The 19,726-nt window shown below is 45.2% G+C and overlaps 2 protein-coding genes across 6 annotated transcripts in view; one reads left to right on the forward strand and one right to left on the reverse strand.

Annotated features, from left to right (window-relative positions):
* LOC121443887 (N-alpha-acetyltransferase 35, NatC auxiliary subunit) overlaps positions 1-11,947 on the forward strand; it is a 46,368-nt gene extending 34,421 nt beyond the window's left edge. For all 3 annotated transcript variants that reach the window (XM_041645633.1, XM_041645634.1, XM_041645635.1), the window contains exons 15-23: positions 1,243-1,309; positions 1,514-1,612; positions 2,597-2,775; positions 5,411-5,547; positions 6,066-6,133; positions 7,161-7,301; positions 7,653-7,775; positions 10,427-10,507; positions 11,471-11,947. In XM_041645633.1, coding sequence (XP_041501567.1) covers positions 1,243-1,309; positions 1,514-1,612; positions 2,597-2,775; positions 5,411-5,547; positions 6,066-6,133; positions 7,161-7,301; positions 7,653-7,775; positions 10,427-10,507; positions 11,471-11,530 — 955 coding nt within the window. In that variant the 3' untranslated portion in view covers positions 11,531-11,947. The remainder of the gene's footprint in view (positions 1-1,242; positions 1,310-1,513; positions 1,613-2,596; positions 2,776-5,410; positions 5,548-6,065; positions 6,134-7,160; positions 7,302-7,652; positions 7,776-10,426; positions 10,508-11,470) is intronic.
* An 82-nt stretch (positions 11,948-12,029) lies between these two features.
* The window catches only part of LOC121443889 (Golgi membrane protein 1-like), a 39,299-nt gene continuing 31,602 nt past the window's right edge, over positions 12,030-19,726 (reverse strand). For all 3 annotated transcript variants that reach the window (XM_041645637.1, XM_041645638.1, XM_041645636.1), the window contains exons 8-10: positions 18,488-18,718; positions 17,074-17,181; positions 12,030-14,487 (exon numbers count right to left, since the gene is read on the reverse strand). In XM_041645637.1, coding sequence (XP_041501571.1) covers positions 14,378-14,487; positions 17,074-17,181; positions 18,488-18,718 — 449 coding nt within the window. In that variant the 3' untranslated portion in view covers positions 12,030-14,377. The remainder of the gene's footprint in view (positions 14,488-17,073; positions 17,182-18,487; positions 18,719-19,726) is intronic.

Raw genomic sequence — 19,726 nt, forward strand, 5'->3', positions numbered from 1 at the left:
AGAGTTTCATGTAGCCTAGGCTGCTCTTCAATTCTTGATCCTCCTACCTCCACTTCCCAAGTGCTAGGATTACAGGCATGTGCAGCCATGCCTAGCAGGTATAAAACCTATGATTTTTGAAAATTCACTCTGAACATTCTTCAGTTATTTTGCTATTCTACAATTGGATATTTGTGTTTAATTTTTCACTTTTAAAATTGTTGCTATGTGAATGTCTTTGAATATATCTCTTTGTGCATGTGAGCTATAGTTATAATAATTATGGATCCTAAGACTACATGCATCTTCAATTTTGTTTTGTTAAATTGCTTTCCAAAGTGATTGAAATTACTTGATGCTACTTAACTCTGAATATTTGGGCGGTGGTGGTGGCACACACCTTTAATCCCGACACTTGAGAGGCAGAGGCAGGTGGATCTCTGTGAGTTTGAGGCCAGCCTTGTCTACAGAGCAAGTTCCAGAACAGTCAAGGAAAAAACAAATACAAAAAAATAAATATAAGTACTACTATAAGTACAACACACTCATTCCCCTGTAGTCTAGCCTTTGGTATATGAGATTGAAAGTCTGGCCCAGATGATCTAGATCTTGTTCATTAGTGACATGTGTGGCATTGTTCAGAGTGCGGAAATCCTGTCATTTGGACTTGGCATTTCCTGTGTGACAAGCCTCTCTACACACCTATCCTGTGCATGGTTGCTCCTCTTTGGCAAATTCCCATCAAGGCCCCAGGAGAAAGTCTCACCTGCTTTTCCTCCATTGCCTTAGATCCTACAGCACTGGCGTTGCACGGTTTGTCTTTAAGGTCTTGGTATCTGTTTGGCCTCTGTAGCTCCTCTAGTCCTTAAAGGCTGTAAGGCAGGGATAGTTAGATGAGGAGCAAGAACAGCACTTCACAAAGACAGTAGACAGGGTCAGGGAGCACAGGTGGTGTTTACAACCCTTAGTTGCAAGTGAGGTTGCGACTTGGAAATTAAGACTCTGTGGTTCCTAAGAGGATATTATTGAAGAGGAAGTGATGAAAGGCCAGGGAAGTATAGGACTTGACAGTTCCTGTTCTCACTAGTAGATCACATACACAAATATGGAAAGCACAGTAATATGAGATGTTTAACATAGTGCTAATTTTCTTTGACTTTATAATGTATTGGGTTGTTTTCTTTGCCAGTAGCATCTATAGTAATCACTGCTTCTTTTGTCTAAGATACATAGTTTGATGTTAGTATATGACTTATCTTACAGGTGTTGCCTCTACAATAATCACCAGGCCAAGGACTGTATCGACTCCTTTGTTACCCACTGTGTTCGGGTAAGAACTACAGCTTGGGTTGTTTTGATATTGAATTCATTTAAAATGGACACCTGTTATGTAAGAAGTATAAGCACTGTGATTGTGTGTATATGTCTCCACATGTGCATATGCGTTTAAACGAGGTTTTAGAATCAGACATATTATTTTTTTGGAATGAAGAAATTCCATGTTGACCGTTAACAAGTTTTCTGTGTCTTACAGCCGTTTTGTAGTCTTGTTCAGATCCATGGCCATAACAGGGCTCGGCAGAGAGACAAACTGGGTCACATTCTTGAGGAGTTTGCTACCTTGCAAGATGAGGTAAGAGCCAGGTGTCTTTTTCTGAACCACAGCAAGTCATAGACTACATGAGTAGCATGCATAAGAGTGCATACTTACAGTCGCTGAACTGGGGAGTGTGAGACAGAAGGGTCAAGTTCAGGGCCATCCTAGGTCACGTGGGGACAGTTTTCTCATACTTTTAACTTTTGAAAAGCAATTCTTCAAAAACAATGATTAGAGGATTATTTTTTCACTATGATATGTCTATTTTCCATATAAAATTTGAGTGTTATGCTTCAGAGGAAAATGTCCATGAGGAAATGGAAAATACAGTTTATAGACAGCTTGTTTGGTTTTATTTTTGGCTTGGTTTGGGGGGGGGGGGTTGTTTGTTCATTTTGGTTTTTCAAGACAGGTTTCTCTGTGTTACCTTGGCTGTCCTAGAACTTGCTCTGTAGACCTGGTTGGCCTGGAACTCAAAGATCCGCCTGCCTCTGCCTCCCAAGTGCTGGGATTAAAGGAGTGTGCCACCACTGCCTGGCCAGTTATAGATATCTTAAATCATGTCTTTGTGAGAATAAATTGTGGCATTTGTAGAGAACTATGGTTTCATGGCAAGTTTACCCCACAATGGAACAGTTTAAAGCTGACTTGTGGGCAACAGTGGTTCCCATTACTAATACCACAAGACCTGAAATGACAAGTTGAGGCTTATTGTTTTCAGACAGGGCCTGATTGTTTGGTCAGGCTTATTTTTTAGCCGTTGGGCTCATATGATCCTCCTGTCTCAGTCTCTGGTATAGGTTGATGGTACTATAGGTTTACAAGTCTATACCACCACTTTGGATAGAATAACTTGCATGAAACTGGATGATTATTTTGGGAGTAATTTGGGTAAATGTTAATTATTGTAGGATAAAAACTTTAAGCCTGACCAGAAGCATTTGAAAGCAAAACTTTTTTGGGTTGTGAGATTTACATTTATGTTTATATTTTCAAGTTCTCTAAATAACTATTTGACAGGCAGAGAAGGTCGATGCAGCACTTCACACTATGCTGTTGAAGCAGGAGCCCCAGAGACAGCACCTGGCGTGTTTGGGAACCTGGGTCCTCTACCATAACCTTCGAATTATGATCCAGTATCTGCTCAGTGGCTTTGAGCTGGAGCTGTACAGCATGCATGAGTACTACTATATCTACTGGTGAGGACTGTTGCAGCTAGCAGTGATGGGAGAGCCGAGGTCTAAGCATGCTTCTTCAAAGAGTGCAGTTTGGGGTGCTGTGTGTGTTCCAGCACACGCTTCCAGGAATTGGTGCTTTACTTCCCCCTTGTTGAGGTGGTGTCTCCATGCTATGTGGTGTAGAAGTTCTAGGTTATGCTGCTGTCTGCCATCTCAAGCTGAGAAGGGCGGGCTTACAGATGTGTGGGACTATACTTAACTTTTTTTTTAGCATAGGCTCTGGGGATTGAAGTCAGGCTGGCAGTCTCTGACCAGCTGGGCCATCTCACTGGCCCCTGCAACATTTTCTTCCTTCAGTGAATTCTTATTGTAGTTGTGGCACAGTTGGTAAACTATTTTGAAAATAGGTCAAAGAACACATCTTTACTGTTGTACAAACATTCTTCCCCTTTTCATATTTCTGTAGAAGGTACTAATAAAGGTAAAAGGGTTAATTCAGCATCTTCTATTTTCAGCTGTGGAGAAACGTAAACACAGTTTGCTGTGACTTCTGCAGCAACAGTCCATGCTGTGGACGCACTCAGCAGAAGGAGCTTTCTTGTGGGATATCATGACTGCACACCCGTTGAGCATAATCCGTGAGGAACCGTCTGTAGAGTAGCTCTTCCCCTCACTAGAGGAAAGATAAAGGTTCCTAGGAAGAGGCTGTTTGAGGATCCTAGCCATGGAAAAGCCATAGAAAACAGTGAAGTCAGCGTAGTGATGAGTTATCTTTATCTGTCAAAGGACTGAGGCATTTTAAACAGTTTTCTGTTCATCAAATGCTTAAGTTTGTTACACTTCAGTGTATTTGCTTTTTAAACGCATGGTTAAATTCGTTTAACTTAATCCCTACCCTGAGAAGGGAAAGCTCTCCCTTCCCCACATTTGACATGGCTGTGTTAAGAGCCGCTGAGGTTCTGAGAGGCCAATGTAGGCTGTGCAAGCTGAATGTGAGAACTGACTAGCCACCCCACGTGGTCTTTGCTGTAATTCTAATTCTACATCCAGAAACTCCAGTGGGCTGCTTGGGAAGTTCTACACGGATCGTTGGCTCTGGAATTGCAGATCAAACTCCTAACTTTTTGCAGAATCATCATGCTTTGCTTATAAATGTAGTTCCTGTGTCTTATAGGCCTTTATGAAATGAGCAGCAGAAACAAGTGATGAATCTGCCATGGCTGTCTACTCCCTCGTCTACAGTCAGCCCTGAGTTTAGTAGATGTACAGAGGGAGGGAGCCCGTCATTTCCATTTCTAGCTACTTCCCAGGGAGTACTGCTGCTGGCCCAGAGATGGCAGTTGGAGGGCCAGTGTTACAGAATGTCAGCATTCTGGCTCTTTTTAAATATAACTGTCGCTGCTGGTAAAGCTCCTAATAAAAATGTTTACCTAGTGTTTGAATGTCATGTCATCCCTTCCCGTCACCATCTGTCCTCAGATAATGGACAGTTAAACATCACCTGTTACTTACTGTGCAGCTTTGCAATAGACATATTATCTACTCTTTCATGAGATGTGTGTATCCCTTACCTGTGGGAACCGTAGTGCTAAAGCTTGAGAAGGTAAGACCTATGTAATTCCAGTGTGGACTTTGATTAGTTTCTGTTGGCTGAAAGGATTCTGTTTTGGACAACAAGATGGCTCAGCAGGTAAAATAAATTTCCATACAGCCTGATGACCTAAGTTCAACTCAAGAACCCACGTGAAGTGAGGAAAGGGAGAACTTGACTGCACAGAGCGGTGCCCTAGTCTCCATGTGTGCTCTCTGTCACCTGCACACACATGCACATCATCATGATGATGGCATTAAAATGTTCTGTTTTATATGTGCTTTAATATTGGAGCCTGGCTTGCATCTTTCAGTGCAGTTTTGGGAATAGGCATCCTAAAATATATAAGAGACTATAAACATTTTCCTGATCTTTGGTTTTTATTCATTTATATGAGTCCTTAGTTTTTCATTTTGCTGGTTATACTGGAAACAGTATGCAGTCTCCTAGATTTGAACTGCTTTTCTGACTTAGATGCCTTGTTAGGTTAAACTCGAACATTGTTTTCGTAGGATATCCTGCTTTACATTTGTTTATTGAATAAATTCAAGGTGAATAAACATAGATGTTTTTAGAAGTTCTAGAGTGAGTTTTAATTAGTGCCAATAATTTTTGACACTTTCTGAGTTAATTTTTTTCATTTGCTTTGCAAAGCAAGTATTTAATTAACAGGCTGGGGTGAATTGTGTCCTGATAATGAAAAAATAAGGGTATTCTAACTTCCATGTATGTAGATAATTATCCAGAAATCTTTTGAAAAGTTGTAAAACGTGGAAAGGGAGAGATCACTTTCAATGCTCACTTGTAAGATCTACACTTATCAAACCCTCCCCCTCCCCCCCCAAAAAAAACCCCTGTGTTTTACAAACTTTAAAGCATTTCAAAAGTTGTCTACATGGGGCTGAAGGCGTATTGGAATATGTGCTTGTGTTAGTCTCTGAGGCTGTGGCTTCAGTTCCTCTCATCAGTATGAAATAATAAACCTTTTCATTATTATTAATAATGTATTGGTAAGGCTGTCTCATTTAGATATCTGCCATTAACTGATACTTTGTGACCCTTAAGGTACCTCTCTGAATTCCTTTATGCATGGCTGATGTCAACCCTGAGCCGTGCTGATGGCTCTCAGATGGCGGAAGAGAGGATAATGGAAGAGCAGCAGAAAGGCCGTAGCAGCAAAAAAACAAAGAAGAAAAAGAAAGGTGCAGTAGATGGTCTCATTCCTTATTCAGCAAAGGTCTCACTGTTAGCCAGTCTGCCCCGTGTTGGGATTGCAGGTGTCTGCCGTCCTCTTCACCATCGTGCACAGACGAGAGGAGGCTGAGTGCCAGTGTCAGTTCGTACACCAGAAGCCTTAGAGCAGGAGGCAGCACACAGGTTGTACCAACAGAATAGATGAGAGCAGGCAGGGCTCCACCCTGAGTTGTGCTGCTGTGTTGGTGTGGACAGGTAATCACAGAGTTAAGAACCCCAGGAAGCAGATGTTTCAGTGGGACTACCATTATGTCTTGCCAAAATTCTATAGTGTTAGCTAGTAAGAGAGCACAGTTGTATTATTTATAGATTTAATTTAGAGAAGATTTATTTATAAATAAAATTTAGAGAAGCAAAGTGGAGTTTACATTCAGTAAATAAGTGGGGTATTTCTTATTTAGTTTTTCTTCTACAGTAATTTAGGAGAGGGGAAAGAGTACAGAAGATTTTTTGTTTCTGATTACAGTTCGCCCATTGAGCCGAGAGATCACAATGAGCCAGGCCTATCAGAACATGTGTGCTGGGATGTTCAAAGTAAGTGGTGAAATCAAGACCTCTTGATGTTTTGCACTCATTCCTTTTTCTTCTTTCTCAAGACAGGGTTTCTCTGTGTAGCCCTGGCTGTCCTGGAACTCATTCTGTAAACCAGGCCGGCCTTGAACTCACAGAAATCCGCCTGCCTTTCTCATAAGTGCTGGGATTAAAGACGGTGCCCCCACCGTCCGGCTCTCCCACCCCCATTGTTTCCATCTGTGAGGCTCCCTCACTCCACTCTAGCTGTGTACTCACATAGTTGGCACTGCTCACAGCCAGATAGCGCTCCTGCAGTGCAGTGTGGAGGAGGAAACTCCAGCATGGCTGCTGTACGCAATAGCAGACAGTTTTACAAGGCTGTGGACATTAATTCTTAGATTGGACTGGCAATTCAGAAAGATCTGGGGTGATTCACCTGAGGTTCCCAAAACCAAGAGGGGACCTGGAAAAGACACTGGTCTGTGTGATTGATTATAAGGGACTTGTTCCTTCAACATTCTACTTCAAGTCTCAAGGCAACTACAGAAGCATGAGATGTGGAAGAGTGGTGTCGGGGAGGTGGGGTGGGAGGGGATGTGTGTGTGTTCCCACAGGGACTGGAAAAATTACTATTTTTAAATTAATGTATCATTTTCCCCTCTTTTCCCTCCAACTCCTCCCATGTATAATCACCTTTCTCTCAAAGTCATGGCCTCTTCAATGTATACACACACACGTGTGTGTGTGTGTGTGTATACATATACCTAAATAATTACAGTCTCCCCAGTCCATATAACGTTACCTGTATGTATATGATTTCAGGGCTGATTACTTGGTATTTGGTAAACAATCAGAGGCTGGAAATTTTTTATATAAAGCATGGCATATAAATTGAAAATGGATGAGAAGTCTGTTTTACTCTTCCTTTTTCTGACTTCTGAGATGACATTTTAAGTATTTAAGTTGCGGCTTCTTTTTCCTGTCTCCTGTACATGTTCACCTTTCACATGGACTTCTTTTTTATGTTTTCTCATTCCCTTCTCCTTAGACGATGGTAGCATTTGACATGGATGGCAAAGTGCGCAAGCCCAAGTTTGAGCTTGATAGTGAACAGGTTCGGTATGAGCACAGGTTTGCTCCATTCAACAGTGTGATGACCCCACCCCCAGTGCACTACCTGCAGTTCAAGGTGAGCCTGCTTGGGGGGGGGGGGTGCACAGTAAGCCCTTCCGCTGGACGCCAGGCTAGAGAGATCGTGTTTACAACCAACCCACCTTGCTGGGCCAGTGGGACAAATGCTAAAGTAACAGTCTTGATGGTGTAGAAAATGTTTGGATGTGTTGATCACTTGAGCAGTTTATGTTTACATCATTAGGATAATTGAGATAAGGTGTGTGCAGGTTAAGATCTGCATATCACGTGGGTTCAGTCTGAGATGTGCTAAGCAATTGCTTTAGCATCTAGATGGCTGGGGAGTCGACTAGTAATAACTTTAAAGGGTTTATATTAAGTATATTATGATAGTTTCCCTTCTGTTTAGGAAATGTCTGACCTCAATAAATACAGCCCTCCTCCTCAGTCTCCGGAGCTGTATATGGCAGCTAGTAAGCACTTTCAGCAAGCGAAGATGATCCTTGAAAACATCCCCAACCCAGACCGGGAGGTAAGAGTGGGTTCGCTGTACTTCCAGGGGACACACTTGACAGGAAGCACATCCTGCCACTAGGTGGACGTTAACTATAGTGAGTCAGCTGGACAGCACTAGCAAGAATTTCAGGTAAGTTTGTCAACTTAACCATTGTAAGTCTTCACTGCACCCCATAGGGTCTCACTCTAGTCCAGGCTGGTCTCTGAATTTCCGGTAATCCTCTTGCCTCTGCCTCTCTAGTGTTAGGATGACTAGGTCATGATCTACCATGCCCAACTTTCATTATAAGTCTTAAATATGAAAAATCACATAGCCAGTTACTAGAGAACATTTTACCATACTTGACCATTTGAAGTAAAAGCTATTGCATTAAAAAAGACTGATATACCAGAATAAACTTTGAAAGCAAACATGATTTAGACATTTGATGATCTCATAGTTTGTACTGTCTCCAACGTAACTGAGATTCATATACTCTGTTAGCGCGGGAATTACTCTTGACATGTGTTGGTCACTGGGGGAGCCCTTGATGCAGCTCAGTGCAGGTGATTCCGCACAATCTATCAGAAACAACCAGTGCTGGGCTCAGGGATGGAGTGTGCTTACCTGTCACACGAGGCCTGCGGTCTGTCCCTAGCACTGCAAATAAATTCACAAGGGGAAATCACCTTTCAGATACATGTGACATACAGAAAGAGTGATGAGTATAGGTGAGTAACCACAGAGCAGGTTTTAATTAATTGCAAATAGTATAACTGCAGTCCAGCCACTCATGGGGCCAAGGAGATTGAGCTAACAAGGATCTAACAGTGTGAGTGATACACTACCATTTTATTGAAAATTGGCAGAGAGGGCCGTATTATGCGAACAAGTCACTTCTGTTCTGCCTTAGCCTCTGAGAAACATTGAATGCCTTGGAGAAGAAAGCAGGAAGGAGATGTAAAAATTGTATTTTAGTTTAATCCCAGCACTCGGGAGACAGAGGCAGGCGGATCTCTGTGAGTTCGAGGCCAGCCTGGTCTACAAGAGCTAGTTCCAGGACAGGAACCAAAAGCTACGGAGAAACCCTGTCTCGAAAAAAAAAAAAATTGTATTTTAGTTGGGTGTAATGGCAGAGGCAGAAGGATCTCTCTGAGTTCAAGGCCAGCTATGGCTACATAGTGAGACCCTATCTCAAAAGCAAAAACAAAAAATGTGTATACTCCAGCTAATAAAAATGGTAATTACAAAAAGTTGAGGGAGGTTCAATAATGGAAGACATTTCATTTAGTGGGAATTTCATTGTTTTATTCAAAGATTTGTCAAGTATCTATATATTCCCAGCAGAGAACAGTTTTGATGGGTGAGGGGAGGGATTGTGGTATGTACTGTACAGAGAACTCTGAGCTGCCGTCATAGGCAGAGAGGGAACCCTGCTTTCCTACTGCTTGGTGTTAAACCCAGGGTCTTGAGGACTCGCTACAAACAAATACTTCTACCACTGAGATGCTTTAAGCATTTTAAATAACCCAATTTAGTACATTTTAGAAGGGGAAGCAAGTCACATGTCAGGGATGGACCCTTCTAGGCGGGGGACCCAGGTGCAGAACAGTGCAGAGCACTGTACCTGAAGTGTTTGAGCCGCACTCAGGGATCCTGTGGTGAGGTTAGGGGAAGCAAGTACTGGAGTGTGAGCAAAGGACAACCATGTCTGCCTGTGATCGAGAAGCGCTCTGATGCTCTGCTGACAGTGAACTTGGGCCGCAGAGGTGAAAGTCACTACGTAGGAGAGGTGTGGTCAGCCTTCTCCCCGGATGTACAGTCTTCTGGGTTGACTCATGGGTTAGACGTGGAATATGGGAGAATCAGGGAGGACTTGAAAGGGCCTGGGCAACTGAACTCATTGGTTTGCATGGTGGAAAGATTGCTGCGGACCAGTGTAGTTTTGGACATGTCAAATTATTATCAATTTATTTTTTGAGACAAGGTCTCATCCTGTAGTTCAGGCCTGGAACTACCTGGGCTGATCTCAGACCCTGGCAGGCCTCTTATTCAGCCTCAGGTGCTGAGGTTACAGCTCTGAACTTACACCTTCTCCAGGAGATCTGGAAATGAAGCGTTTTCTCTAGGCGGGTGGATATCTGTTGTGGGATTGAAGAACCCATCCTGCCCTTTGGTACTTCCAGGGGTCAATAATGCGGAAGTGGGAGGAATCTAGCATCACTGTTATGATTCATGTGTTTCAGTGAAACTGTGTGGACTAGTAGTTGTCAGAAATAAAAGTTATTGCTCCTGGAACACTCGTTCCTTGTCAGCATTGTTTCTAAGCTATAAATACAGCCATGTGCTACAAGTGCAGAGCTAGGCTATGCTGGTCGGTGTCTGTGCATCCACCGTTGAATGTGCAGTGGGAGACTGTCCATTAACTCAGTCCTCAGCAGTTTTCATGGGGTGAGAATCTCCACCTTCATTTCTTTGAGGATGAAAGAGAGGACTTTGGGGTCCATGGTGAATCTGCGGTATTGCTGCATGTTCTGAACACAACTGCGGTCTCTGCAGGGTCTGCAGTGACTGGAGACTGGAGATGTGTTCAGAGAAGTGCAGTGTGCGAGTGCATGCAGCACAGCACTGGCACCTCGCGACCCTGCCCTGCTGTACTGCGCTGCTGATGGCTCCTCTTGTTTCAGGTCAGTAGGATCCTCAAGGTTGCCAAGCCCAACTTTGTGGTCATGAAGCTTTTAGCAGGAGGGCACAAAAAAGAGTCAAAGGTGAGTGCACATCCCCTGTGTGCTGTTATAGCAAAGGTCACACATTATGTCAGTCATCCTAGAAGAGGTGGGGCTCAGCTGCTGAGAAGTAAAGCTCACCATTTTTCTTTGACACATTTTAAGATTTAAAACTCATGCTCTTTTTTCTCTGGCTCTCATATAAATCATTGGCTAACTTCAGGCAGTTAAGAAAGTATGGGCCGGAGTGTCAAGAGCTTAGAAATAGAGGCTGGCAAAATGATCAGTGTGTCAAGGTGCCTGCCATCCAGGCTGACCTTAGTGTAGTAACTGGAACCTATGCTGCAGAAGGAAAGATCCAAATCCCACCCCACCCTCTACCCCCACTTCAGGGTATGTACCCACTCCACGTGGATACATGTTCACTCCGTCTTTGTTAGTTTTTGAAACAGGGATCACTGAACCTGGAGCCCACCAATAGCTAACCTGACTAGCTAGCAAGCCCCAAGGTGCAGCTGCCTCCACCTCCCAGCACTAGAATTTTAGGTGTGTGCTCTCATGTCTGGCTTTTTAACAGGTTCTAGGAACCAACTGAGCCATTTCCCCAGCCCCAAGACTGTCTTTAAACACTGATAACATACGGTATTAATATGGCCAGCTTCTGGGGCAACTTTGTGGCATGTGCCTGTTGTGTGTGGCTTTGCCCTCGCTTGTTACCCTGCAGTTGAGCTGTGCTGTCAGCGTGATCTGGGTGCCTAGTCTCGAAGGGATGTCCATCTTCCTTTAACTTTCTCCAAAGATAAGAAAAGGATGGCCCGGATGTTTTTCTCATGCCCTTCATGAAAGAGAAGCAGCTCCCTCATTTCTCTCCCTGTTTGACTGCTGCCATTAGGCCAGTCTCTTTTCTACTGCCTCATTTCTGAAACACGTGACGTGCAAAGTACTCACTGTCCACTGCCTGAACACTCGCGGATGTATTCATTGGCTTTCTGGCTTTCTTCATAGGTTCCTCCTGAATTTGATTTCTCTGTTCACAAGTACTTTCCTGTTGTGAAACTGGTGTGAAAGAGACTGCAGAGACGGACTATATCCGTGCTAGAGACATTATTCTGCCACACAGTAACGTAAAATGGATTTCTTGGATGACAGCCTGTTATAAGGAATATTTTCAGTTTAACACCCTTACCTGATGGGAATGAAAACTGCTGTTTTAAAGTGGTTTCTTATACTCCATGGGTGGAACTGGGCTGGAATGCATTGGTGAACGTTACGTGGTTTTATTACAGACTTAATTGTAAAACTTTTTTAATGAATGAGTGAGTGAAATAGTGTTTGTAAAGTTAATAAATTTCTTGACAAAAAGTACACTAACTGTGGTCTGAGCATCACCATCCAGCAGTGCAGGTCATCCAAGCTGGCTGTGGTGCCGTAAGCCTTACATCCCAGCACTTAGGCAGAGGCAGCAGGATCAGGCTTCACTGACCCTCAGCCGTGTACTGTGTTTGAGGCCAGCCTGGGCTACGTGAGCTCCTGTCTTAAACACCAAATAGCCCCCAAAAACTGATAAGTTTCAAAACATGAGTTTATTAAGCATTTATATTCTGTTGAAATTTGAAATGGATTTTGAGGGGGGACACAGATTCGCAAGGAGCTACAATCATACAGTTTAAGAAACCACGTCCCGCTGCAGTGTCTGCTGCTGGCGGCAGCGGGCGAGATGTGCACACTGCTGAGCCTAGGTCTGTTTGAATGCGGTACACGTCTTTGTCCCGGCTGAGCCCTCCAACTGTATTGAGATGCAGGTCCTGTTCTCAGTCCACCAGCCAGAGGCCTCATCCCTCTGCGCTGGTGTATGTTACATGACTACTGTCTAAGCCTGTAGGGCTTCCCTTTTGTCCTCTGTAGGAGCAGTGGTTTTAGCACAGTGAGCTACTCTGAAGTTTAGCCTGCTTGTGTGGGTTGGCCCAAGACCATCGGCAGTTCATTTGGCTTATGGTAAGAATGGTCCTGAGAGTTCAGTGTCCTAGTTCTAATTTGACACTTTATGGTGGTGCTGAGGATGCAACCAGGGCTCGTACATACTAGGCAGATGCTCTCAGGGAGTTGTGCCCCAACCCCATGACACCTTCCTTTTTATCAAAACATTTCCTAGAAATACTTGGAAACATGCCTGAGTGAACTTGCAGTGCTAGCAAAGATGGAGGTAAGGCTGTTGTTGACTTCCTCGTCAGTACTGAGATGGTCTGGCTCAAGTGTCAAGCACAGACATTAGGCAGCCTGCAATTTTAGAGCTCAGAGACCAGAGTAGTCTCCTCACCTATTTTACTGGTTGAAAGAAAATCAGCATACTATATCAGCACCGTCTACACTTTAAACCAGAACCAAAGCTAAGGCAGGAAATGGGCACTAGAAAATACAAAGTCCCCTTGAACACGGAACCTTGGAGTAGAATGTAGTGTGCTAACAGCGTGTCTGAGGACCTTGCAGGCATCTAAACACATGGGTTGTATGTCAGATCGGGTGGGGTGAGCACCAGATCTGGTTGTTTGAGCAAGGAGACACAACCCACATCTGCCACGGGTGATCGGATATGTTTTTCAAGAGCGGAATGGCTTGACAGGAAGACTGGACCACCTGGGCATCCACTTAACACTGCAGGAATTTTTCAGCCAGCCCCAAAGGCACTAGAGGTTTTCCAGTGGCTCTAGTGGTGGTGCTTCCCAATTAAACAGCACTGTCCACTTGAGTCAGACCAACAAACACCAGACAACCTCAGACCCTGTGGAGCGTCTGACTCGTCAGAGAGCACCGAAAAGCAGGAGTTCTCTTCTCAGGGTGACTGCTGTCAAGTTACAGTTGGTTAGAACCCAGTGATCAGAATCAAGGACCACCTAGTCAGGCCTAACACCATTATCATCAGGGAACTACATGACTACAGAAAAACTGCTGCTGTGTTTCTCTTGCCTTTGTAGGTGTCCCAGCTATAACCTGGGTATCCCCAGCAGCCAGCCTTCTTCCTGGACTGCCATAGCAACACAACTGTGCGTCTCTGGGCCTCTGTCCTTGCAGTGCTCTACATCCTGTCTGCTCTGCCTGCCCCTGCAGCTTTTGTCCAGAGTCCAGTCCACCACTGCCTTTCCTGGTGAGGGGCAATGGCTTACCAGAGACTTCCCTTTGCCCACTCAAACAAAAAACAAGGTAGAGACCATCGGTGCTCACATTGACTAAGTTAATAGTGTTCTGTACATCAAATGAATAACAAAGGTTATCTGAACCAGTAGTCTTTAAAAAAAGAAGAAAAAATCCTCCCGCACAATTGGTATTTTAAGACGGTCTTACTTTCTTGCTCAGTCTGACTTGAAATTCACTATGTAGCTAGGACTGGCCCAAGCCTGTAACAATCTTCCTGCCTCAGTCTTCTGAGTCCAAGGCTTAGCCTGATGTAGTGGCTGTCTTTTAATTTACTTCTGCACAGAACAACATTGTACTGAAACTTTTCTACACCAACTAGTGGTGTTTATGCTGACAGTAAGCTCTAGGCCATCGGTGGTAGAATCAAGTATGTGCAGGAGAGATGAGCCACTCGGGTCCAGTGAACACAAAGTGGCAAGCAGCGCACAGGAAGGGGCGCAGCCTTTCGCCAGCAGCTGGCCTGCTGCTGCTGCTTGGTCCTGCAGACACCGCCCCTACAGGACAACCTCATTTCTCTTTTTGGTGTTGCTGACTTGCTCAAGAAATACCTATTAAGAAAGCTTGACCAATTTTGACATCCTCTGTAGACACTTTAAAGGTCCCCAAACTGTCTTTGCTACAATGTACTGATTAAACCCCGGAATCATCATCTGTCGATGTGCATTTACTTTGTACATTTCAGGTTCATACTCAGTCGCTGGAGCCTTTGCTGATCTCTGTTCAGGCCTCCTGAGGACTGTGGACTCCTGCTCGATTTGGGACGGGCCTCTGCTTTTCACTCCCATCGGGTACATTTACGGGGCCTCTCTTCTGATCTTCATCATTAAAATCTGAATACAGGAAGCAATATTCCAATATTAACACTTTGGGGAAACAGCCTGGTCAGGTCTCACTTCGTGTCAGTTCCTAGGATTTTTATAAAGAGAATCCACTTTCCACTGCACCACTGCAGCTTAGAATTGGGTTCCCATCAAAAGAAACCGTGTGTACAGCACGCCACAAAACAAAGCCAGCGTGTGCTATGATTGCCACTCTTTGGAGAAGGACATACAGCACACACTCCTTCCCAGAGCCACCTGCCTGCAGCTTCCGTCCAGGTATTGACTATATTTTATCACAAGTGCACAAATAGGTCACAAGACTTAAGCCAACGTTACTGTCATGTTTAATCCCTGCAGTGTTGAGACTAGAGTCCCCGGGACAAGCAAGGTGTTAAGCTGTCTGTTTCATCCTTTTGCTTTGCTCTCGCTCCGCTGACAGCACTGCACAGATCAGAGTGCCCCACAGGACTAAGACCGCAGCTTTTCACCGCAAAGCCAGATGTCTAGCAGGATAGTCAGCTGCAGGGGTGTTACGCTAAAACCAGAGGACACAATTCAGTCAGATGTACACAAAAGAAAGATGGGACGTCTTGTATTTGTTTGCCATTCTTCCCGCTAATGTGTTATTTATCCCTGTGCCTCAGAAATTATACAGTATGTGATATAATCAAACGGAGGCTTCTCTATAGAACCTCTGCAAGTGACTTGCTGGATAAATGCAGAATTCTAAGATGCTAAATCAGACATCCACATTGAAGGACTCCGTCTCCCAGATTAGGCCAGTACACTTGAAACAGGAGTATCTGAGTGAGTTGGGCCTGGTGGCACAACACTAATCCCAGCACTCGCTTGGGAGGCAGAGGCAAGCAGTCTCCGAGTTTGAGGCCAGCCTGGTTTACAGAGTGAATTCCATACACCCAGGGCTATACACAATAACCATTGTCTTGAAAAACAAAACAGTGATAAATAAGTTACAGACACAGGGTAGGCAGGATAGTAGGTGTGGGGCGTGTGTGTGTCTAGACAACAGAGAGGACATCAGTTGGACAGACATTCGCTATGTTAGTGTACTATATCAACACTTCTTGTGGACAGTTGGATTGTGGTTACTTAAGGTGATAACATTTGGGGAATGTGGAGAGAAGGCACATGGGAACACTTTTGCTACTGTTTAAGATTTAGAAAGGATTTTATTTGTAGTTACCTGTCTGTGTTGATAGATACATATAAATACAGGGCCCATTGAAGCCAGAGGAAGATCCCCTGGAACTGGAGTTAAGATGGTTATGAGCGACCTTATGTGGATACTGGGAGTTGAACTTGGGTCTTTAACTACTGAACCATCTCTCCAGTTCTGAGGTTTTTGAAAAATCCATCAAACATCAAGAATTACTCATTTGATAATAAGAGAAGGCGTTGAGTCCAGAGGTGAGGTGAGGTAATAACCAGGTAATAATTAAGACGCAAGCTGGCCAAAGGATTTCTGATGGAACCCAAAGAGCCCGGACTTCTCCCTCCGCTTCTAAAGGTGTGAATGAAGCCTGAAACAAATCTGATCTCCAGATCACACATGATGGAAGAAGAGAACTGGCTCACAGGTTGTCCTTTGACCTCTAGACATGCACAGTGGCACACGTGTGCCTATACACGTGTAATTAAAAGGCCAAAACAATTCCGAAAAATACCTCAGGTTCTGAGGTGGGGAATCAAGCACAAAACTGAAACCCAGAGCCCCTGGTTCCTGGTTTAAAGGTCAGCAGGAATAAACTTGCAGAGCAAGTAGGAGCAGGACGGTGTCAGCCATGGGATGCCACACCTTTGCAATCCACAGTCCTTTATGTCAGAAGGACTTGGGCCTTATGCGGCGCCCGCGTGTCCCCTGGAAGACTACTTCCTCGTGGAGTGGCCTGTACTCCCTCACATGCCCCGAGACTCAGGTTCACGAAAACTAGAGCTCAGGGCTACAGCATCGTCAACTGCAAGGAAGCAGGGAACTACAGAGAACTGGGATAAAGAGCGGATGGCACAAAATCTGCAAATCACATGTGAGCAGCGTGAACACTGCATATGCTGTTTGCAGGACCTTGTAGGGCAGAGCAGAGTGCTGCTGATGACACTCAAGGAGTCAGAAGGGACAAGAGCCTTGTCAAAGACGCGTTTCATCAGCTTCTCTAGAAGGCTAGCCACAGCAGAACCCTGGTTAAGAGGCAGTCAACAGAATCTAATGATTGGGCCCAAACCAGGTGTGGATGACTCTGGGGTGCCCTGGGAAAGTCCTCTGATATCTGGGGCATATGTTCTCACCCTGCCCCACTACACCTCACTAGCCAGGACTTCTAAAGAAAACAGCCTCTCCAGAGGGGTGGCCCACGCCTTTAATCCCAGCACTCAGGAGGCAGAGGCAAGTGAGTCTCTGTGAGTGTGAGGCCAGCCTGGTCTCTAAGAGCTAGTTCCAGGACCGACAAGGTTGTTACACAGAAACCCTGTCTTGAAAAACCAAAAAGACAAAGAGTCTCCCTGAATGACCACTACTTCTCAACAGTTGAGGAAAAGGGAGAAAAGGACGGAAGGTGACCACTCCCACACACTTCCTACCGTTTCTATCGCCGTCGTTCCCCACGAGGACGGCCTGCTTGTCTCTCTCAGACTCGGCTTCGTTTTCGTCTGTGTCGTAGTCATCTCTCAACTGCTGCTGGTTCTTCTCTGTAAAACCAGCACACATGTCATTCTTGACGTCACTGGAATACCAAACCTGTACCTCAGAAAACTGCCCGACTCATGAGCTTCTTCCCAGTACAAACACCATGGAGACTACTGGCAAACATGCCCTTCGACACTGAGTCTATAAAATTCAGCCCTGGTGACGGAAACCCTAGTGCACAAAGGCTTTGGGCTCCATTCCTAACACAAACAAGCAAACTCCTAGGGTAAGAAGCCATGATTCTGTCAGGAAACTGAGAAACCACATGTCTTTTTGAGAAAGGCAATCAACAAGATTAAGGAAAAGCAACCCCTGTTTCAGGAAATAATGGGTTAATGATGGGAAATGACAGTGGCTTCTCAGAATGACTCCGAGAAAGGGTACGCGTGAATACCGTGGGCCTCCACGTACAGGATTGGACTGTCCACGACCATGCTCTGCCCTGAAAAAAGCACAGAATGAGACTAGAGACAACAGGAGTCTCCCTGGCCTCTGCGGTGTGTGTACATGGGGAGGCACAGCAGACCTTCCTTAAAAGGAATGCCTAGAAAATCTCTACTCTGCTTCTATTCTCTCGTGTAGAAGCAGCAAGAGCAATTCTCGATCCATGTATCCTCCAAATGAGGTTGTTACTGCTGCACGCGGAAGCCGCTGCACCACACAGGCCTAGTCACGCGTGTCTGCCTTTAGCTGTTCCACTTCAAATCCTGTAGCTCAGCTAGTGCCAGCAGAGTGGGGTCCCTTCCTCCTTTCGTGGGCACCTCCATGGGGCCGGGCTCTGACAGTGACACTCAGCAGCAGGTTGACAAAGTTCACCCTTAAGCAGAACAGAGGAACGTTGTTCTGAAGGAAAGGCTGACAGACTTAGACACATCCCTCAGGTCTGGCATTTGCTCCACTCAGGAGCACAGGTGTCGTCATGAGTGCAGCTGGTGCCACGGAATGGGAAGTTTCCACACCTTTAAGGCAGCAGAATACACCCGAGATATTTGGCTGAAGGAAGATTCCACTCTTTAAGGATGGAAGAAAGGTGGGATTCAGCTGTCATGACTCCTCAGATGCAGGGATCCCTCATCCCTCCCTTCAGTCACATACCAGGCACTATCTGTACATAAGCCATAGGCAGGTAGAGATAGACAGGTGGCCTACCTGCCCGGTTTTCCTCTCGATAATGGACATCAAATAAACACAAAAAAGTGTAAACAAGCCATGAAGGCCAGTTGGTGACATTCAAGACGTGTCCATTGCTGAGAAAATGGAGAGAGCCGAGTGCCTGGCAGGAAGTCTAGGAACCTCAGGGCCACCCACCTTCCTCAGCAGCATGCTGCTTCTCCTGCTCATCTTGGACGACAAGCTGGTACCGCTCGGGGTACTGAGAATCCTCAGGCTTAGCCAACAGGGCAGCTGGCCCTTGTGCGATCTGCTGAGCTCTCCCAGCTCCTACAGGTGTGTCATTAACGGGGGCCTGGTTTTGGACTGACGCCTTCGGTGGTCCCAGGCCATGCTCCTCACTGACAATCAGAATCTTATTGCTTTCCTCTGCACAGAACATAGATATGATTGCAAGAGCACCCTTTGTTTTGGTTTTGGTTTTTGTTGTTTTGAGACAGGGTTTCTCCATGTAGCCCTGGCTGTCTGAAAACTTTGTACACCAGGGTGAACCTTGAACTCAAAGATCCTTCTGACCCTGAGAAACTTGAGAGTGAGTGCTAGGATTAAAGACGTGCACCCAGGTGCCTAGCCTTTCTGGGCGTGGAGCTGACACTTATCATCCTGTCACTCTGGAGGCAGGGGCAGGAAGGTCCGGCCATCGAAAACCAGCTTTGGCTATATTAGCAGTTCTCAGCCTTGTGGGTTGCAGCTCCTTTAGCAAACCTCTGTCTCCAAAACTATTTTCATTACGATTCATAACAGCCACAAAATTACAATTATGAAAATACTTTATGGTTGGGGTCATCACAATGTGAACTATATACAGCATTAGGAATGTTGGGCTACATAGTCAGTGTGGGGCCAGCCTGGGATTCTCTGCCTCAGACAAAACAGAAGGAAAAAATGGTAACGTTAACTACAAAGAATGCATGCAGCACACCCGTCATCCCAGGACTTGGGAGGGGAAGGCAGCAAAGTCAGTTCCAGGCATGGATGCACGTGAGTCTGAGCCTAGCCTGGGCCGCACAAGAACTTATCTCAGAAAAAGAGTGTCACCGCTTCATTCCTAGAGTGTCGCCAGAAAAAATGGCTGCAGGGCGAGCCTCATACTTCACTTCAGAGGAGCTGGCTAGGAGCTCGTCCTCTGACCTCCTCTCCTGACCACGGGCTTCTGTCCTTCCTCATCTTCTGATTAAATAGCTAAAAGTTCAGGGCATGGTGGCCCATACCTTTAATCCTAGCATTCAACAGAAGCAAGTGGATTTCTATGAGTTCGAGACCAGCTTGGTCTATATAGCGAGTTTCAGGTCAGCCAGATCTACATAGAGATCTATCTCTAAACAAAAACAAAACAAAACCCAACTAATAAACAAAAATCAGAAAATAACATGGATT

Source organism: Microtus oregoni, unplaced genomic scaffold (assembly GCF_018167655.1).
Source record: "Microtus oregoni isolate MIOR12 unplaced genomic scaffold, Mior012 000114F_ref0000099, whole genome shotgun sequence".
NCBI classification, from domain to species: domain Eukaryota; kingdom Metazoa; phylum Chordata; class Mammalia; order Rodentia; family Cricetidae; genus Microtus; species Microtus oregoni.